The sequence below is a fragment of the Panulirus ornatus genome, chromosome 11 (genome assembly GCF_036320965.1).
Source record: "Panulirus ornatus isolate Po-2019 chromosome 11, ASM3632096v1, whole genome shotgun sequence".
NCBI lineage: Eukaryota > Metazoa > Arthropoda > Malacostraca > Decapoda > Palinuridae > Panulirus > Panulirus ornatus.
The window spans coordinates 47,686,954-47,700,843 of NC_092234.1; the positions used below are offsets into that span (position 1 = coordinate 47,686,954).

Below are 13,890 nucleotides of genomic sequence, written 5' to 3' on the forward strand. Positions count from 1 at the left end.
TCAGGCTGAGGTACGACTCGAGGGTAGCGCCCCGCTGTAACACGCCCCTCCACCACCGCCAACAGGATGTCTTCCACGTGACCAGCCGCCAGCTCAAATGCCCCAAGCACCTGTGGGCCCCGCGCTTCGCCCGCCCCAGACCGAAGAGCCTCAAGGGCGTGGCGGAGTCCAAGGGCAACAGCAACATGGTGGCTGGCGACGCGATGGTGAACAGGAGCGACAACACCGTCAGGGAGAGGGTTCGACCGGATCTGAAGGAGGAGGAGCCGAACTGGCTGCCCCTGACTGCCCACACCTCGCCGCCCGTCGAGTATAAGGACCTGCTGGAGATCGCAGAGAGGGAGATGCCCCATGACGTCTTCGCTCCTCTGACTGACGATATTATCGCGAAGGAGAAGGAGGAAGATGACAGGTGGAACTACGAAAGCATTGGGAACCATGAAGACAGTGGGAGCCATGAAGGTAGTGGGATCCATGAAGGTAGTGGGAGCCATGAAGGCAGTGGGAGCCATGAAGGTAGTGGGAGCCATGAAGGCAGTGGGAGCCATGAAGGCAGTGGCATCCATGAAGGCAGTGGGAGCCATGAAGGCAGTGGGAGCCATGAAGGTAGTGGGAGCCATGAAGGCAGTGGGAACCATGAAGGCAGTGGCATCCATGAAGGCAGTGGGAGCTATGAAGCCAGTGGGATCCATGAGGGCAGTGGCATCCATGAAGGCAGTGGGAGCCGTGAAGAAGCGGCGACGAATGAATATGAAAACAGCGCCGTCGCCTCCTACGAGATGGATGATGGCGGCCACCTGGCCCTCTACCGACGCGAGAAGGAAAGGACGAAAGCGATGCTCGAGGCGGAGCGGCAAAGGCGAATCGAGGAAGTGCGGGCCCGTAAGCGGGCTTGGCGGGCACAGCAGGAGGCGAGGAAGCGGGAGGAGAAGCGGCAAAGGAAAGCGCTGGAGATGGCTAGGTTCCTTAAGGAAATGCACCTGTAATTAACACATCCAACGAGCCTGGTTTAAGGGCAGCTTTTACATTCTCTCTTATCTTCTCCTTCTCTTTGCCCCAACGGCCGTTTTAAAAAGCGTCGTGAAGTTGCTCACTTATGTATTCATACAAATAACGACCATTGGTAAGACGTATCTAACTTTGGGAAGGTTAAAACTTCGGTTTGAAGAAAGTGATCTTGTCACGTCAACCTGACCCGTATATAGTGAGGTCACGTTTTCTTTGATGATTTATTTATGGTGCAAATTTTGTGTGTGTAACGTCCTAAACTTTTAACTTTCTGACGCCTTAATTTTGGGGGTCGAAAAGCAACCCCCAAACCTTCACAGTTTTTTTCTAATGTAGTAAATGTCAAGTCACTGGCCAGAGCAGGTAGGTTTAGAAATCATCTTATGTACAAGTGATTAATTTGGGTGGTTAGTATGGGGTGGGGAACGAGTGTTGATTAATAGTATTATATAAGTTCAAAGTGCCACTTCGGGGCGCAATGGGAGTTCCTTTTCGACCCCAATTCAGCCACACGTACAAGTTACTATATTATATATATTAAAAAAAAAAAAACTCGAAGATGTTTAATGTAAGTAGGCAGTTTTGATTGTAGGCTCCTCACAGAATTAAATATTTGCCAACATCTGGTAAGTCATTAGACAACTGACAAAGTTTTTACGGTCAAATTGCACTTACCGTGGCTATTTTTTAATGGCATCAACACACAAGTAGCGAAGTAGAGTGAGAAACTTTTTTTGTTTCTCCTTGCAACTGTGGTCATGGAAAGTACATGACAGTACGAGTAATATAGTTAAAATTCTAAAAAAGAAAATTATTTGTTATATTTTGTACTCAACGTCCTATATATATATATATATATATATATATATATATATATATATATATATATATATCAGTGGTTTATCTTTACAGTAACGTCTTATTAGTTGTTTGAAACAGTTTACATTTTTGTTTGTCTGAGGTTTTGTCAAGAATTCAATTGCTTCTTAAATATGAATGTCTTAAAAAGCCATGTTTTAGTATACATCAGAGGGAAAAATTCTATGTTGCTATTGATATATACGATGGTTTTGCATTTTGTTGGGGAGCCGCTAAAGCGTTTTTAACATTTTACGTTATAAATGTTCTTTGAAAATATAGTCTCTCGAGTGTTCATATGAACCTGTTAGCCATGAGAGGTTTGTACAAGTGAACAGTGAGTTACCTGGACTCGAGACTAATGGAACATCCTGTTATTAGCAAATGACTCACTTCCAAATAAGATTCAGTTCAGTATTTTGTCATTAATTATTTTTCAATGATTGTTGGTCAGAAAAAATAGTCTTTTTATGAGGTTAAGGAATACGTAAATATATGTGTGGTGGGTAGAATATGTGAATTTTTTTTTCTAATAAAAGATTTAGTATACTTTAGGTGTGTATGTATATTAAAAAGAAAATAAAGGTTTCCTAATGTCTTTTCTTTTGTAGACGATATCTTCTCAAAGGTTTATTCTCTTATTTACTTCAATGTCTTGGAATTATGTACTAGGCTTGCTTTACAAATGTATTCACGTTTCGTGTGTATATATATATATATATATATATATATATATATATATATATATATATATATATATATATATATTCTTTTAAATTCACGGTATTTTGGTTCATTATGTACCTACATATCTTTATATACATCTAGAGCCCATGATCACGTATCTATATATACACCTCTGTGTTCAAACATCATCCATTGCCTTTTAGAATCATTTTTGGTTATCGTGCTACACCTAATTGCGGCTACGATTGTTTCGTGGGTTAATTAGACTTTTAGGCTTAACTGCTAGCGCCAGAGGGGTCATTCCTCAAGGTCGTCAGTGTTAAATTATAATCTTAAACACCTTCCTCGGATGGGCAAGCAAGATAATGCTATACGACATTGCTGTATGAACGGCTGACCTGACCAATCAGGGGTGTGGCCGTGACCAATTTTTCACTAGTTACCTGGATACGTTATGGCCTGTGATTGGTCCTGGAGGTAGTGGCGGGGGGCGGAGCCAAGTCCCGTTGCCATGGAGACCTGTCACACCCCCCCTTCATGACCCCCGCCTGAGGTTGGGTCAGTGGCGTAATTGTCTGTGGTCGGTGAAGGTCAGGGAAACAAATACTTTTATTTTTTTTCCCCCTCAGGGTTGACTTGTGTGTAATACAGTGAACAAAGAAAGTATATATAAAAAAAAAGGTTTAATCTAGTTTGACGTGGCACATTCGGACAGTATTCTGAATACGATAAAAAAAAAAACCATTTTTTTCCATTCTTTTTTTGATGAAAGTTTACATTAAGACGAGGACGCTATAGTGTTAGTCGAGTCGCCCTTGGAGACATGGCTACTGTCATACCAAGAAGACCTTCTGTGACCAAGTAATATTCATTCACACATTACTGAACCAGACCTACTGATTTTGGAAGGTAAGACTCGTACCACCATTGTACGTCCGTCCAAATTTGAAGACGATGCTGTTACACTTAGTTTTAGGTTGTCCACTGCTTCAGTAGGTGCATTAATGAACACACGAAGCCAATTTGGAAAGGCATCGGGTCGCAAAAAACCAACTTGAGATATGATATATATATATATATATATATATATATATATATATATATATATTGGAAAGGATCACAATTTTGCGCGTGATCAAGATATTCCTCTGAGTCCACCACAGGGGAAAATGAAACACGAAAAGTTCCCAAGTGCACTTTCGTGTAATAATCACATCATTAGGGGAGAGACAAGAGAGAAATATAACAGTCAGTTGATATACATCGAAGAGACGAAGCTGGGACGCCATTTATATTATTCAATGCTGACCTGGTCAGTTTTAGCAAGTAATTGAAGCCATCGAGAAGAGCAGTATGTGGGGGCAAAAATTATTTCCATTTTAACAGGAGCTGCTGACATAGCTCAGGGGTAGGTTTTCTGGTTATAAGAGGGAAGGATGGGGGTTATAAAAACCCACACAGACCAACCAAACTTTTACACTCGCCTTCAAAAGTGAGGGGGAGGGGTTCGACTCCCTCCTTTCCACACCAAATAGTTATATTAATTCCTAATATATTATTATTATTATTCTCTGTTGACCGTAAATTGTTGGCGGAGGTAGTTAGAACATTCTTATATAACAATGTCGTGGGACAGAATGATTTAAACTGAAGTTTTTAATATTGTATGATGGATGATTTTTGCTGTGTGAAAGACGCATCAGCCATAGGTTATTATATATGGAAATCATATGATGAATACGGTGCAAAATGGTACAAATAAATATCTGTATATCTATTTTTTTGTGTAAATGGAAACCACGAAAATATATCCAGAGAGAGAGGAAAAAAACTAAGTTCATGTTCGTTGGCCATGACGATACGTGAAGGTATGGCCGACATTTTGGAACAGACGAAACTGGTAGTTACGTAGTTATTTAATTTCATGAATTACCACCATTTCACATGGTGTGTGGAGGGTGGGGGGGTGGGGGGGGGGGCGAGACATTACAGATAAAAAGTATTCAGATACAGGTGGCCATGAACAGTGATATATATATATATATATATATATATATATATATATATATATATATATATATATATATATATATATACATTACTTTAGAGGCGCAGCGATGGAAAGGTTACTATAGGTTAGAATGGTAATAGTCGATTCGTTATAGTTAATGAGGCATATTATTCCACCTACTATGTTTATCTTTTAAGAAATGTCAAGGTATGGTTATCTATATCAGGTGATAAATCTTGGGTAGATAGTGTATTTTGTATAACATTTATATACATATAAAAAAAAAAGGCGATCGTAATCCAAGAGTTTTAACCTAATCTAATCCAACATTCATAAAAGTCATCGATCCAGGTGGAATATAATTCTCCTATAACAAAAAAAGGGATTAAATCGTTTTCTTGGACAGGAGTCAAAATGGACGCTTCCCTAAAAAAATAAGAGATAGGATTTAATATCACTCGTAGCTTTCCCAGTTGAAGATACGGTTATTTTTACCCATGCTCACTTGAGATTAATGAAACCAGTGATGTGGAGGAGGAAGTTCATTAGGGAATTTAAATTTGAATAGTTGTCAAAGATGATATTAATTTTTTTTAAGCAAGTTTGTCAAAAGATTCTGACTTGCTAGGTCATATTTGGCATCACAATAGCATCTGTTTCCACTACGAATCAAAACCTGAAGAGGTACGTTAAGAATTTATAGTATTTTAAGATGGGAGTAAATGCTCCTTGGGACAAAGAGAGAGGGAATTTCTTTTTTATTAAACCTTTTGGTAAAGCATGTTCGTTGCCACATCTTAGGACGTGTTTTTTAATGGTTGTCAGTAGCAGATAACCAGTCTCTATAAGGTGCCCAAGTAATATACATGAATATAGAGGATTTTCAACCATTCTCTCATGTGTTGTCATACTGAAAAAGGAAAATACCAAGGGCATATGTACATGGAATGGAGCCACTTTTCTCTCAACTTTCGAAATCTGAAATAAAATGTCATATCATTCAACCACCTCTTTTAGACCGAAGAAAATGAAGACGACATAGTGTTTCGCTGTCAAGACTAACAAATGTAGGAAGTTTTTAATGTTTGAGTATGATAGATACAAAGTTTAGGTATGATAGATACAAAGTTTAGGTATGATTGTCTAAGTGGCAAGCCGACGCATGATTTAAGGGCCAGGTCAAAGAAGCTATAGGAACGCTCTGCTTATCTATGTCTGTACTGGCCCAGAGAAACTATGATAAGGACGCTTTGCTTAATCTATGTCTGTATCAGGAGTTATTGTTAATGATAATGTTCCTCCGTCCTAACTCCCTCTCCTCCTCTGCCAGTTAATGTGATACTTGAAGAGACATGATGTACACTTCCCTTCTCCATATTAAAAGAAACCTCTTTGGACCTTTTTCAATAATTCGTGGATCCTGACCTTTTAATATATCATCCTAGTCTATCATATACTAAATTTCTAGAGGGGAATAATGGCCCAGAGAGGTCAAATTACAGGGATGGGTTCTAGATAGGAATAAATATACAGAATTCACCTTATACTCCACAGTCTCATTAATTAGTTCTCATTAGGGCTGACTAATTCGCTGGGTAATGAAGTTAATTAGGCTAGCCCCCTTGAGCATCACACAGGAATCTTTTTATCTAACGACCAACGGTATTGTTTAAATGGCCAACCACCTGACTCCTACCTTGCTAACTGCACTTGCAAGGTGAACAAGTTGCTGCTACATTTTCAAGGCTCAATGTATGTATGTCCTCCTCCTCCTCCTCTCCACCAGTGTTCCATGCATCATTTAGCACGCAGTAGGCTACATGCATGTTATCTATTAACTTGTGATATATTATGACTCCCAATTTGATATATAAATGAAGCGTTATACATTAGAGAGCTGTATGATGTGTGGTTAGGTTAGAGTAGGTAATATGTGGTATGTCTTAGGTAATATGTGGTATGTCCAATCCTTCTTGTGGACGAAGCACCTTTGAGCAACACATCTTTATCTGGAATTCATGTATTCTTCTTCTTCTGCACCATAATAGTGGTTTATGTAGTAAGATGAAACACTTTTGCCATAGTGTGGTTTCATTTAGGGAGATGAAACCACTGTTGCCATTTGTAGTTCACGTAAGGAGATAAAAACCACTGTTGCCAGGTAGAGATCAAACTGCTGTTGCTGTAGTGGTCCACGTGGCAAGATAAGACCATTGTTATCATCGTGGTTCAATGTAATAAGAAGAAAATGAGTGTTTTCACGTTACTTTAATTTCCACGGCGATAGAACACACACACACACACTCACACACACACACATTTATGTAGTCCACCATTAATTAACGGCTGAATTCCCTTCCAAACATTTAATCATAAATTACATTAACAAGGCACCAGTTAATTATTGTTTACATATATAAATATGTAGCCAGAAATTATTTTTGTAATCCAGCAGTGTTTCCTATCGTTGTACACCCATCGTGTACCCGGACACACATTATCTCCCCGTAGCTGAATAAGTATTTGGCAAACAAGTTTTTGCCACAGATAATTGTGTTTGCCACGTCATTCTCCCCCTTTTTTATAACACACTGGCGACTGGCAATATATTGCGACCTGTTTTACAATGCTGGCACCAAATTGCCGTAAAATTTCCTTAATTCTTTCCATTCCACCTCGAACACACCCAGAGATGGAAATTACCACTGCTCACCAAATGACATATGTGACTTCCTCTGTGGCATACTAAGCTTTTAGTTTTACTTCTTAACATCTTAACATATTTAACTTATTCAAAAGGTAATACGCATTAATATTGTGAATGATTAAAACAATGGGAAAGAAAGTTAAAGCGATACGGAGGATGTTTCAATAAAATGCCAAGTGAAAGTTGGTAGCCATTGTGATCAGCTGTGGCAGATGTTACCAACGTGGCCGGGAGTCTTTAAACGCCTGTAAATAACCACATATCTCATCAATGAATAACTTATGAACAACAAATACCATGTAGTAATAACTTAAAATTCCTTTATCACAAAATTTGCGATACAATTGGTATGCAAATAAGTATATTGATTAAAATACATGATTGCTTTTACTTTCATTGACATGGTAATAGTGTTGTACTAAGGGACCCCTCCACCCCGCCCCCACAAGCTCGTTTGTTTACAGTGGTGTTGCCTTGTCCTCTGTACCTTACAAAATGCCTAACGTAAGCCCAGCCAAGGATTTCCTAGCAGGAGGGTTCGGAGGGATGTGTCTCGTTGCCGCAGGACATCCCCTGGACACTATTAAGGTAAGGGAAGGTGTGAGAGAGAGAGGCGACCTTCCTCGAAAGACGACGGCCTTGTAACCCCCCCCCACACCACAGGAAAACCGGCTCTTGTTAAATTACCATGCATGGTAGTTCCCGCTCTCTGGTTTAAATATCCCAGCCGGTTTGAAGTCAATCTTTATCTTATTTATGACTATGGTCTACCTGTGATGGTGTATGGTGAAGCCTAATGCTAATTTTGGGTTTTTTTTTTTCCGTTATTCGTATGGCACTCATTAAGGTACCAGCAGTCTTGATCGTAGATGTTTATTTGATATTTTTCTTCCCCCCTTTTGCTATTTTCTTCATTTACAGTCGTAATTTGTGCCTTTATGAGCCTCACTGTGCATGGATGTAACACCCGTCATTTGAGCTGGTTTGCACAGCTGCTGTTTCCGTACTAGGCATTTAAAGGTATCTTTTAAGATCCTAAGGTGATGTTTTATGACACAAAACTTTGAATTTTGATTGAATTAACTTTAAGTTGATTTAAGTGGTATTATAATTGTATTTTTTTTAATGGAAATGGCAAAAGTTTTGTGACATCTTGTAATCGTAACACAAGGAATAATCATACAGGCTTTGTATCCTAGTTATTTAAAATCTCATCGTAAGTTGTAAAGCAATGATTTTTGAGTGGAATTTATAGGATGAGAAAAATGAAATCTAAAGAAATATGTAAATGAAATGAAAACTTAAAACTAGATACCTCAGCCAACACATAGGATGACAAAATCCTGCGTTTAACCTTTTCCTGCCTCGTGTGATTTTGTACGGCTGTTTGAATGCGAATCAAAGCTGTGTTTTAACACAACCTTACATATGTTACCTAGCTTCACAGGCATAATTCTAGTAATTGCTAATTCAACTTAACCAAACTCACTTTAAGTTAAGTTACAATATGCTTGATCCAATAGTATGAAATACACGGAGTGTACTACACCTTACTTTGGCTAGTTTGTATAGTTTCTCGACTGCCCAAAATTATAGGTATTATTATTATTATTATTTCAAATATATGCTGTTTTCACAATTGCTAGGAGACATTAACAGGCTATGAGCCAGATAGAATTATAATCAGATTATTTTTTATATTTATAAACTTATCTCCTAGAAAGTCATAAGTCCAATATACATATGTTGTGCACCATAACTAAACGAAACAGAAATAACCTGTTCTGCAAACCATAGAATTAAAATTGTGTTCACCAAAATATATTACATGAATGCATTTCTAATGTAAACTTGGAGTGGAAGGATTTTGCAGGTTGTAATGTAAAGGTTTTGATATAAATTTTTTTAAGATATGAATTTTGTAATATATCAGTGGTATACTTTTTTTTTCAAATTTGTAGAAATGTTTAATAGTATATTTATGTTTCCTTCATATAGCTGATTCACTATTACATTAACATTGTATTAATGTATGATGAAGAAAAAAGAAAAGGTTTACAGAAATATGGCATTAGATTTATTAATTCAGTTAATGAAATTAGATTTATGCCTTGGTAATTTTCAGTAATAACATTTCATATATGGTTTTGTAAGAATGAATTCTACTTGCCTTAATTCTGTTGTGTTCTGAGAAGTACTTCGGGTTTTTTCCATTTATTTTTTCAAGCTAATGTATCTTTGGTGTTACCATAAATTGCACTGTGTGGATTAGGCTGAAATGTTTAGGTATTTACCATTTCCCAAAGAACCATACTTTAATTCTAGAGCCACAGTACAGTTGTGACAGAGTGAGAGTCTAAATTGGATGATTCAGTCTTTTATTCATTTTCATATTCAGATATTTGTTTGAATTTCATGTCAGTTTTGCACATATGGATTTGGAAAAGTATGACTGGATAGTTCCAATATTGGGTTTTGTCGCTGAGAATGAAAAGAAAAAAGTGGAATTTTATGAAGTCACCTAAAATATTGATATGAGTCCATAGTGAGCTATGAAGGTTGGGGAAAATGTGCAGTTAGACAGGCTGCTAATGCAGATGAACTGAAGAAACCTATGAGAAGGAAAATGCAAGACAAGAATATAATAAAAAGAAAATAATGGAAAACCTAAAAATTTGTGTTAGGGACAAAGTAAAGGTTACGCATTTAGTTGGTTGGGGAAAAAGAAACTTACCTGTGACCTGATAAGTTGATGGTGTAGCTTTGACTTTTCGGTATCTTTCACCCGCTTCTTGATAAATTAGGGCAAGATGGCTGGCTCATGCTTGGTTGTCAGTGTGAAAGAAAAAGAGAAATTGTAAATACCTCAGTAAGATAGCTTTTTTCACACCAAATGATATTACAGTATCTTAAGAAAAAAGATTGAGGGAGATTTGCGTGAAGTTTCCTAATTTTTGTGTTCAGAAAGATTCTTGCTGGTTTAAGATTTTGATTACATGCATAAGATATAGCATTTTTAATGCAGTAGTATGTGCTATATACTGTTTAAAGATGCAAACGTTTGTTATGAAGTATAGAATTATTCTTAGTATTTTCCCCTCAAATTTCTTAATTTTTATTACTATACTTAATTGCTCTTTCCCTCGTCAGCGAAGTAGCGCCAGGAAACAGACGAAGAATGGCAATCCACACACACACACACACACACTAACGCCCATACACGCACATACCTATACACATACAGACTTCTATACACGTACATATTCATACTTGCTTCCTTCATGTGACACAATATATATATATACACGCCATGAGACCAATGAATTGGAGCCGCGCTGTATAACGTATACGATCAGCACTTGTTACCTACAAGTTCTTACTTAAAAAGAAAATTGTTTGCATTTTTTGTAATGTGTACTTTAACTTGCACATTTACCTGAACTTCTTCTTGAATGTTCAACAAAAACAATCTGTAAGATGGGTTTCAGTTAATCGCCCAACTCAGTCTCTGCGTTGGCAATATACTGTAACATAACGAATACCTTACGTTTAACCAGTGAAAGTTCCTCTGGCTTTGGTCTGTGGCACACAGTCCGAGCTGTCGTTAGCTTCCTTGATGGCTTTAGAATGAACATGGCAATGGTGAACACACACAGGTTTGGCTTTGGTCTGTGGTACACAGGCCGAGCTGCCGTTAGCTTCTTTGATGGCTGTAGAATGAACAGGGCAATGGTGAACACACACAGGTTTGGCTTTGGTCTGTGGCACACAGTCCGAGCTGCCTTTAGCTTCCTTGATGGCTGTAAAATGAACAGGGCAATGGTGAACACACAGATTTGGCTTTGGTCTGTGGCACACAATCCAAGCTGCCGTTAGCTTACTTGATGTCTGTTGAATGAACAGGGCAATGGTGAACACACACACAGGCCACTGCGCGCAACCCAAACGAGACGGGTATCAACCACCTTGGGCAGAGGAGGAAAGTCAGGTGAGGTGCTGGGCTGGGTAGCTGGGAGGTGGTGAGTGGGCTATGTGAATGCGTGGCAGGTCCTGGGCGTATGAAGGTTGTGGTATATTCCGTCAGCTGGGTGCACGTGAACAGCTACCTACCTCCCTGGGGACACGAGGGCTTGGGCCCCCACCACCTCCTCCCTCTTGTGTTTGTGGGAGCAGATGTGCCTCGCTGACTGTGCACACCTATGTGAACTACATTCCTTCCCTCACCTTTCTTTTCGTGTTTCCTCCCATGTTCACAAAGATTTGGAATACGAATATCAGGAGAATTGGAGCAGAAGAAGAAAAATGTAGATAATGCGTAGATAGATAAGTCGCCTACTTTTCACAAGAGCTGTTAGCATCCACAAGTATACTGGTTAGTGCTGTGTCTCGCGTGCCCTGGTCACTGGGGGGTTTAGGGAGGAGAAGGTACGTTTTCTGACCTTGATGATAAGGAACAGTTCTCAACTAGGAATATCTTTGAACAAGCCCTCACAACAATTTTATGGCCGTACGTGAGAGTGATTTAATATACCTCAACGTGTCGGGAGAGAAAAAAGAAAACGTACGATAGGAGAGTGGGAATGGGAGAAGGGTCGATATAGGTAAGGTGAGGCTAAATTCAGTGGGTATATGGTAGGCAGCAACGTCATGGTAGACAGCAGGCGACCGGGATCAAACTCTCTCCCTCTCTCCCATACGGTAGTTGAGGTGTGGTGTTGCTAGGTGGTGGTGCAGCGACTTTGTGTCTGTGTGTTCTTCAATCTCCTCCCTACACCCCCCGACCATCATTTTGTGGCCACCATGCCTGAGAAACCTCCTTCAGCCATCAAGGATTTCCTGGCTGGTGGCTTTGGTGGAGCCTGTACCGTAGTGGTAGGACACCCGCTGGATACCATTAAGGTGGGTAGAGAGAGGTGTGTGTCTTGTCTCGTGCTGGAGTATAATACCATACCCTTGGAACTGATGGAAAGTACCCGTTCTCCTTTCTCCCAGTATTATGTACTGTTGCGCTACGTTATAGCCATATTCATATCCAGTTCTGTTGGGAATGTCTGTTACTTCCACAAATTCTGTGACATGCAACTTTGAAGAACTCTTGGTATGAATGTTAAATTAACAACCTCACTATTGGAAGTTGTTTTATAATTGACAACCCCAGTATCGGAAGTTATTTTCTCATTCATCACAGCAGTAATGGAAGATATGTTCTCATTAATCAGCAGTCATGAAAGTTATTTTCTCATTAATCACAGCAGTAATTGAAGTTACTCATTAACAACTTCAGTAATGGAAGTTCATTTCAGACACAGGTGCCTCAGTGTTTGACATGGCAAGCATATCTTTGGGATGGTATGAAACTTTCGAATGTACTTTTCATGTGCGATTTATAAGTATTAAAGATATTTGCAAGTGCATTGGAGGTGAACTTATTTCAGAACTTTACGTAATTAGGTGGCCAAACAACTTGGTTACGAAAGGTCGTGCTAATATATAGTTGACATTTTTGGTGGCTATTTGAAATAGGTTCATGGAAGCCATCTTGGTTTTGCTCCACACAAATCATATATTACAAACGATCACTGTGATAATAGGTTAATTTATACCATAATACAGCATTATTGTCATCGCACCTGTTCTCTCGCATTACAGTTACATCACAAGTCATTTCAGAAGTACGTTGCGTTACATATGTTGTACATCATTGCACAGTTGAAATTGTCATGGACTTTAAGCGATTCTCCATCTATGTTACCCTCCACGATCGCCATTTAATCATCCAGATCAACACAGGAGTGTTGTATTTTCGTGCTTATCGGTATCACCTGCTCCACTTATTGCAACACGCATTGCATGATAGTCTTCGAGCTCAGACAATGTATATAAAACATTTTGCGAGAGAGGAGGAAGGGGCGATAATCTTGTATAGTCTGGTTGTTCTCCGTTCTCCATCCATATTGAGAGATGTCTGGTGTGGTAGGGTGTAGTCCATGAGTACCTGAAGGCGAGCAGGTTCAGTATGTCAGTATGCAGGAGGGCATGTCTGGTGGTTGGGGGTTAGGTATTTTATCGCTTGTGGTTCTTCTTTGCCGAACAAGGAAGACAAGTTACGCCGTGAAATGGGATGGGAGCTACCGCACTTCCGTATATAGAGGATGCCAAATGGAATCATTCCCTTCTCTCTATTCATCCCCTGGATAATCTGGATTGGCAGACGCCTTCAGTGTGATAAATGACCTTAAATACCGTACCCTTGCCAAATCGAAAGTTCACCGAGTCGCCTTCACACCTACAAGCAAAAACTGGGGTCTAGCTGATGTCTTATATCCTTAACACATAGGACGAGAGACTTTAACTCAAGCTTAACCTGTTCAAGAGAGAGGAATATTGGAGACACAATAATAAAAGAAAAGAAAAATAAAGCGTTTTATGTTCCTATGTTTAGGAAAGGTAGAGAAGGGAAGAAATGTGGGATTACACTTTTATATCCTGTCTCATCTATAAATAGGAAACCAGTTTTCCATAGTAACGCAAAACAGTCGTAGAATATGCAAGTAGAAGGCATTTAAGGTATGGTTGGATACAGTAACTCCCATCTCTCATGTGGGAGATAACGTGTGAT

The 13,890-nt window shown here is 39.2% G+C and overlaps 2 protein-coding genes and 1 long non-coding RNA gene across 4 annotated transcripts in view; 2 read left to right on the top strand and 1 right to left on the bottom strand.

Annotated features, from left to right (window-relative positions):
• LOC139751475 (uncharacterized) overlaps positions 1-2,462 on the top strand; it is an 11,901-nt gene extending 9,439 nt beyond the window's left edge. The window contains exon 5 of the mRNA XM_071666928.1: positions 1-2,462. This exon is cut by the window's left edge and continues 73 nt beyond it. Coding sequence (XP_071523029.1) covers positions 1-986 — 986 coding nt within the window. The 3' untranslated portion in view covers positions 987-2,462.
• A 4,944-nt stretch (positions 2,463-7,406) lies between these two features.
• LOC139751477 (uncharacterized) lies at positions 7,407-11,260 on the bottom strand. The gene is made up of 3 exons (XR_011713351.1): positions 11,153-11,260; positions 10,006-10,095; positions 7,407-7,516 (listed from the first exon to the last, which is right to left on the bottom strand). It is a non-coding gene; the product is annotated as an uncharacterized lncRNA (long non-coding RNA).
• The window catches only part of LOC139751476 (mitochondrial carnitine/acylcarnitine carrier protein-like), a 41,188-nt gene continuing 34,989 nt past the window's right edge, over positions 7,692-13,890 (top strand). The window contains exon 1 of one of the 2 annotated variants that reach the window (XM_071666930.1): positions 7,692-7,859. In XM_071666930.1, the coding sequence (XP_071523031.1) occupies positions 7,767-7,859 (93 nt within the window). In that variant the 5' untranslated portion in view covers positions 7,692-7,766. Of the gene's footprint in view, positions 7,860-11,961; positions 12,171-13,890 lie in introns of those variants that run through there. The other variant, XM_071666929.1, reaches the window with a different exon arrangement.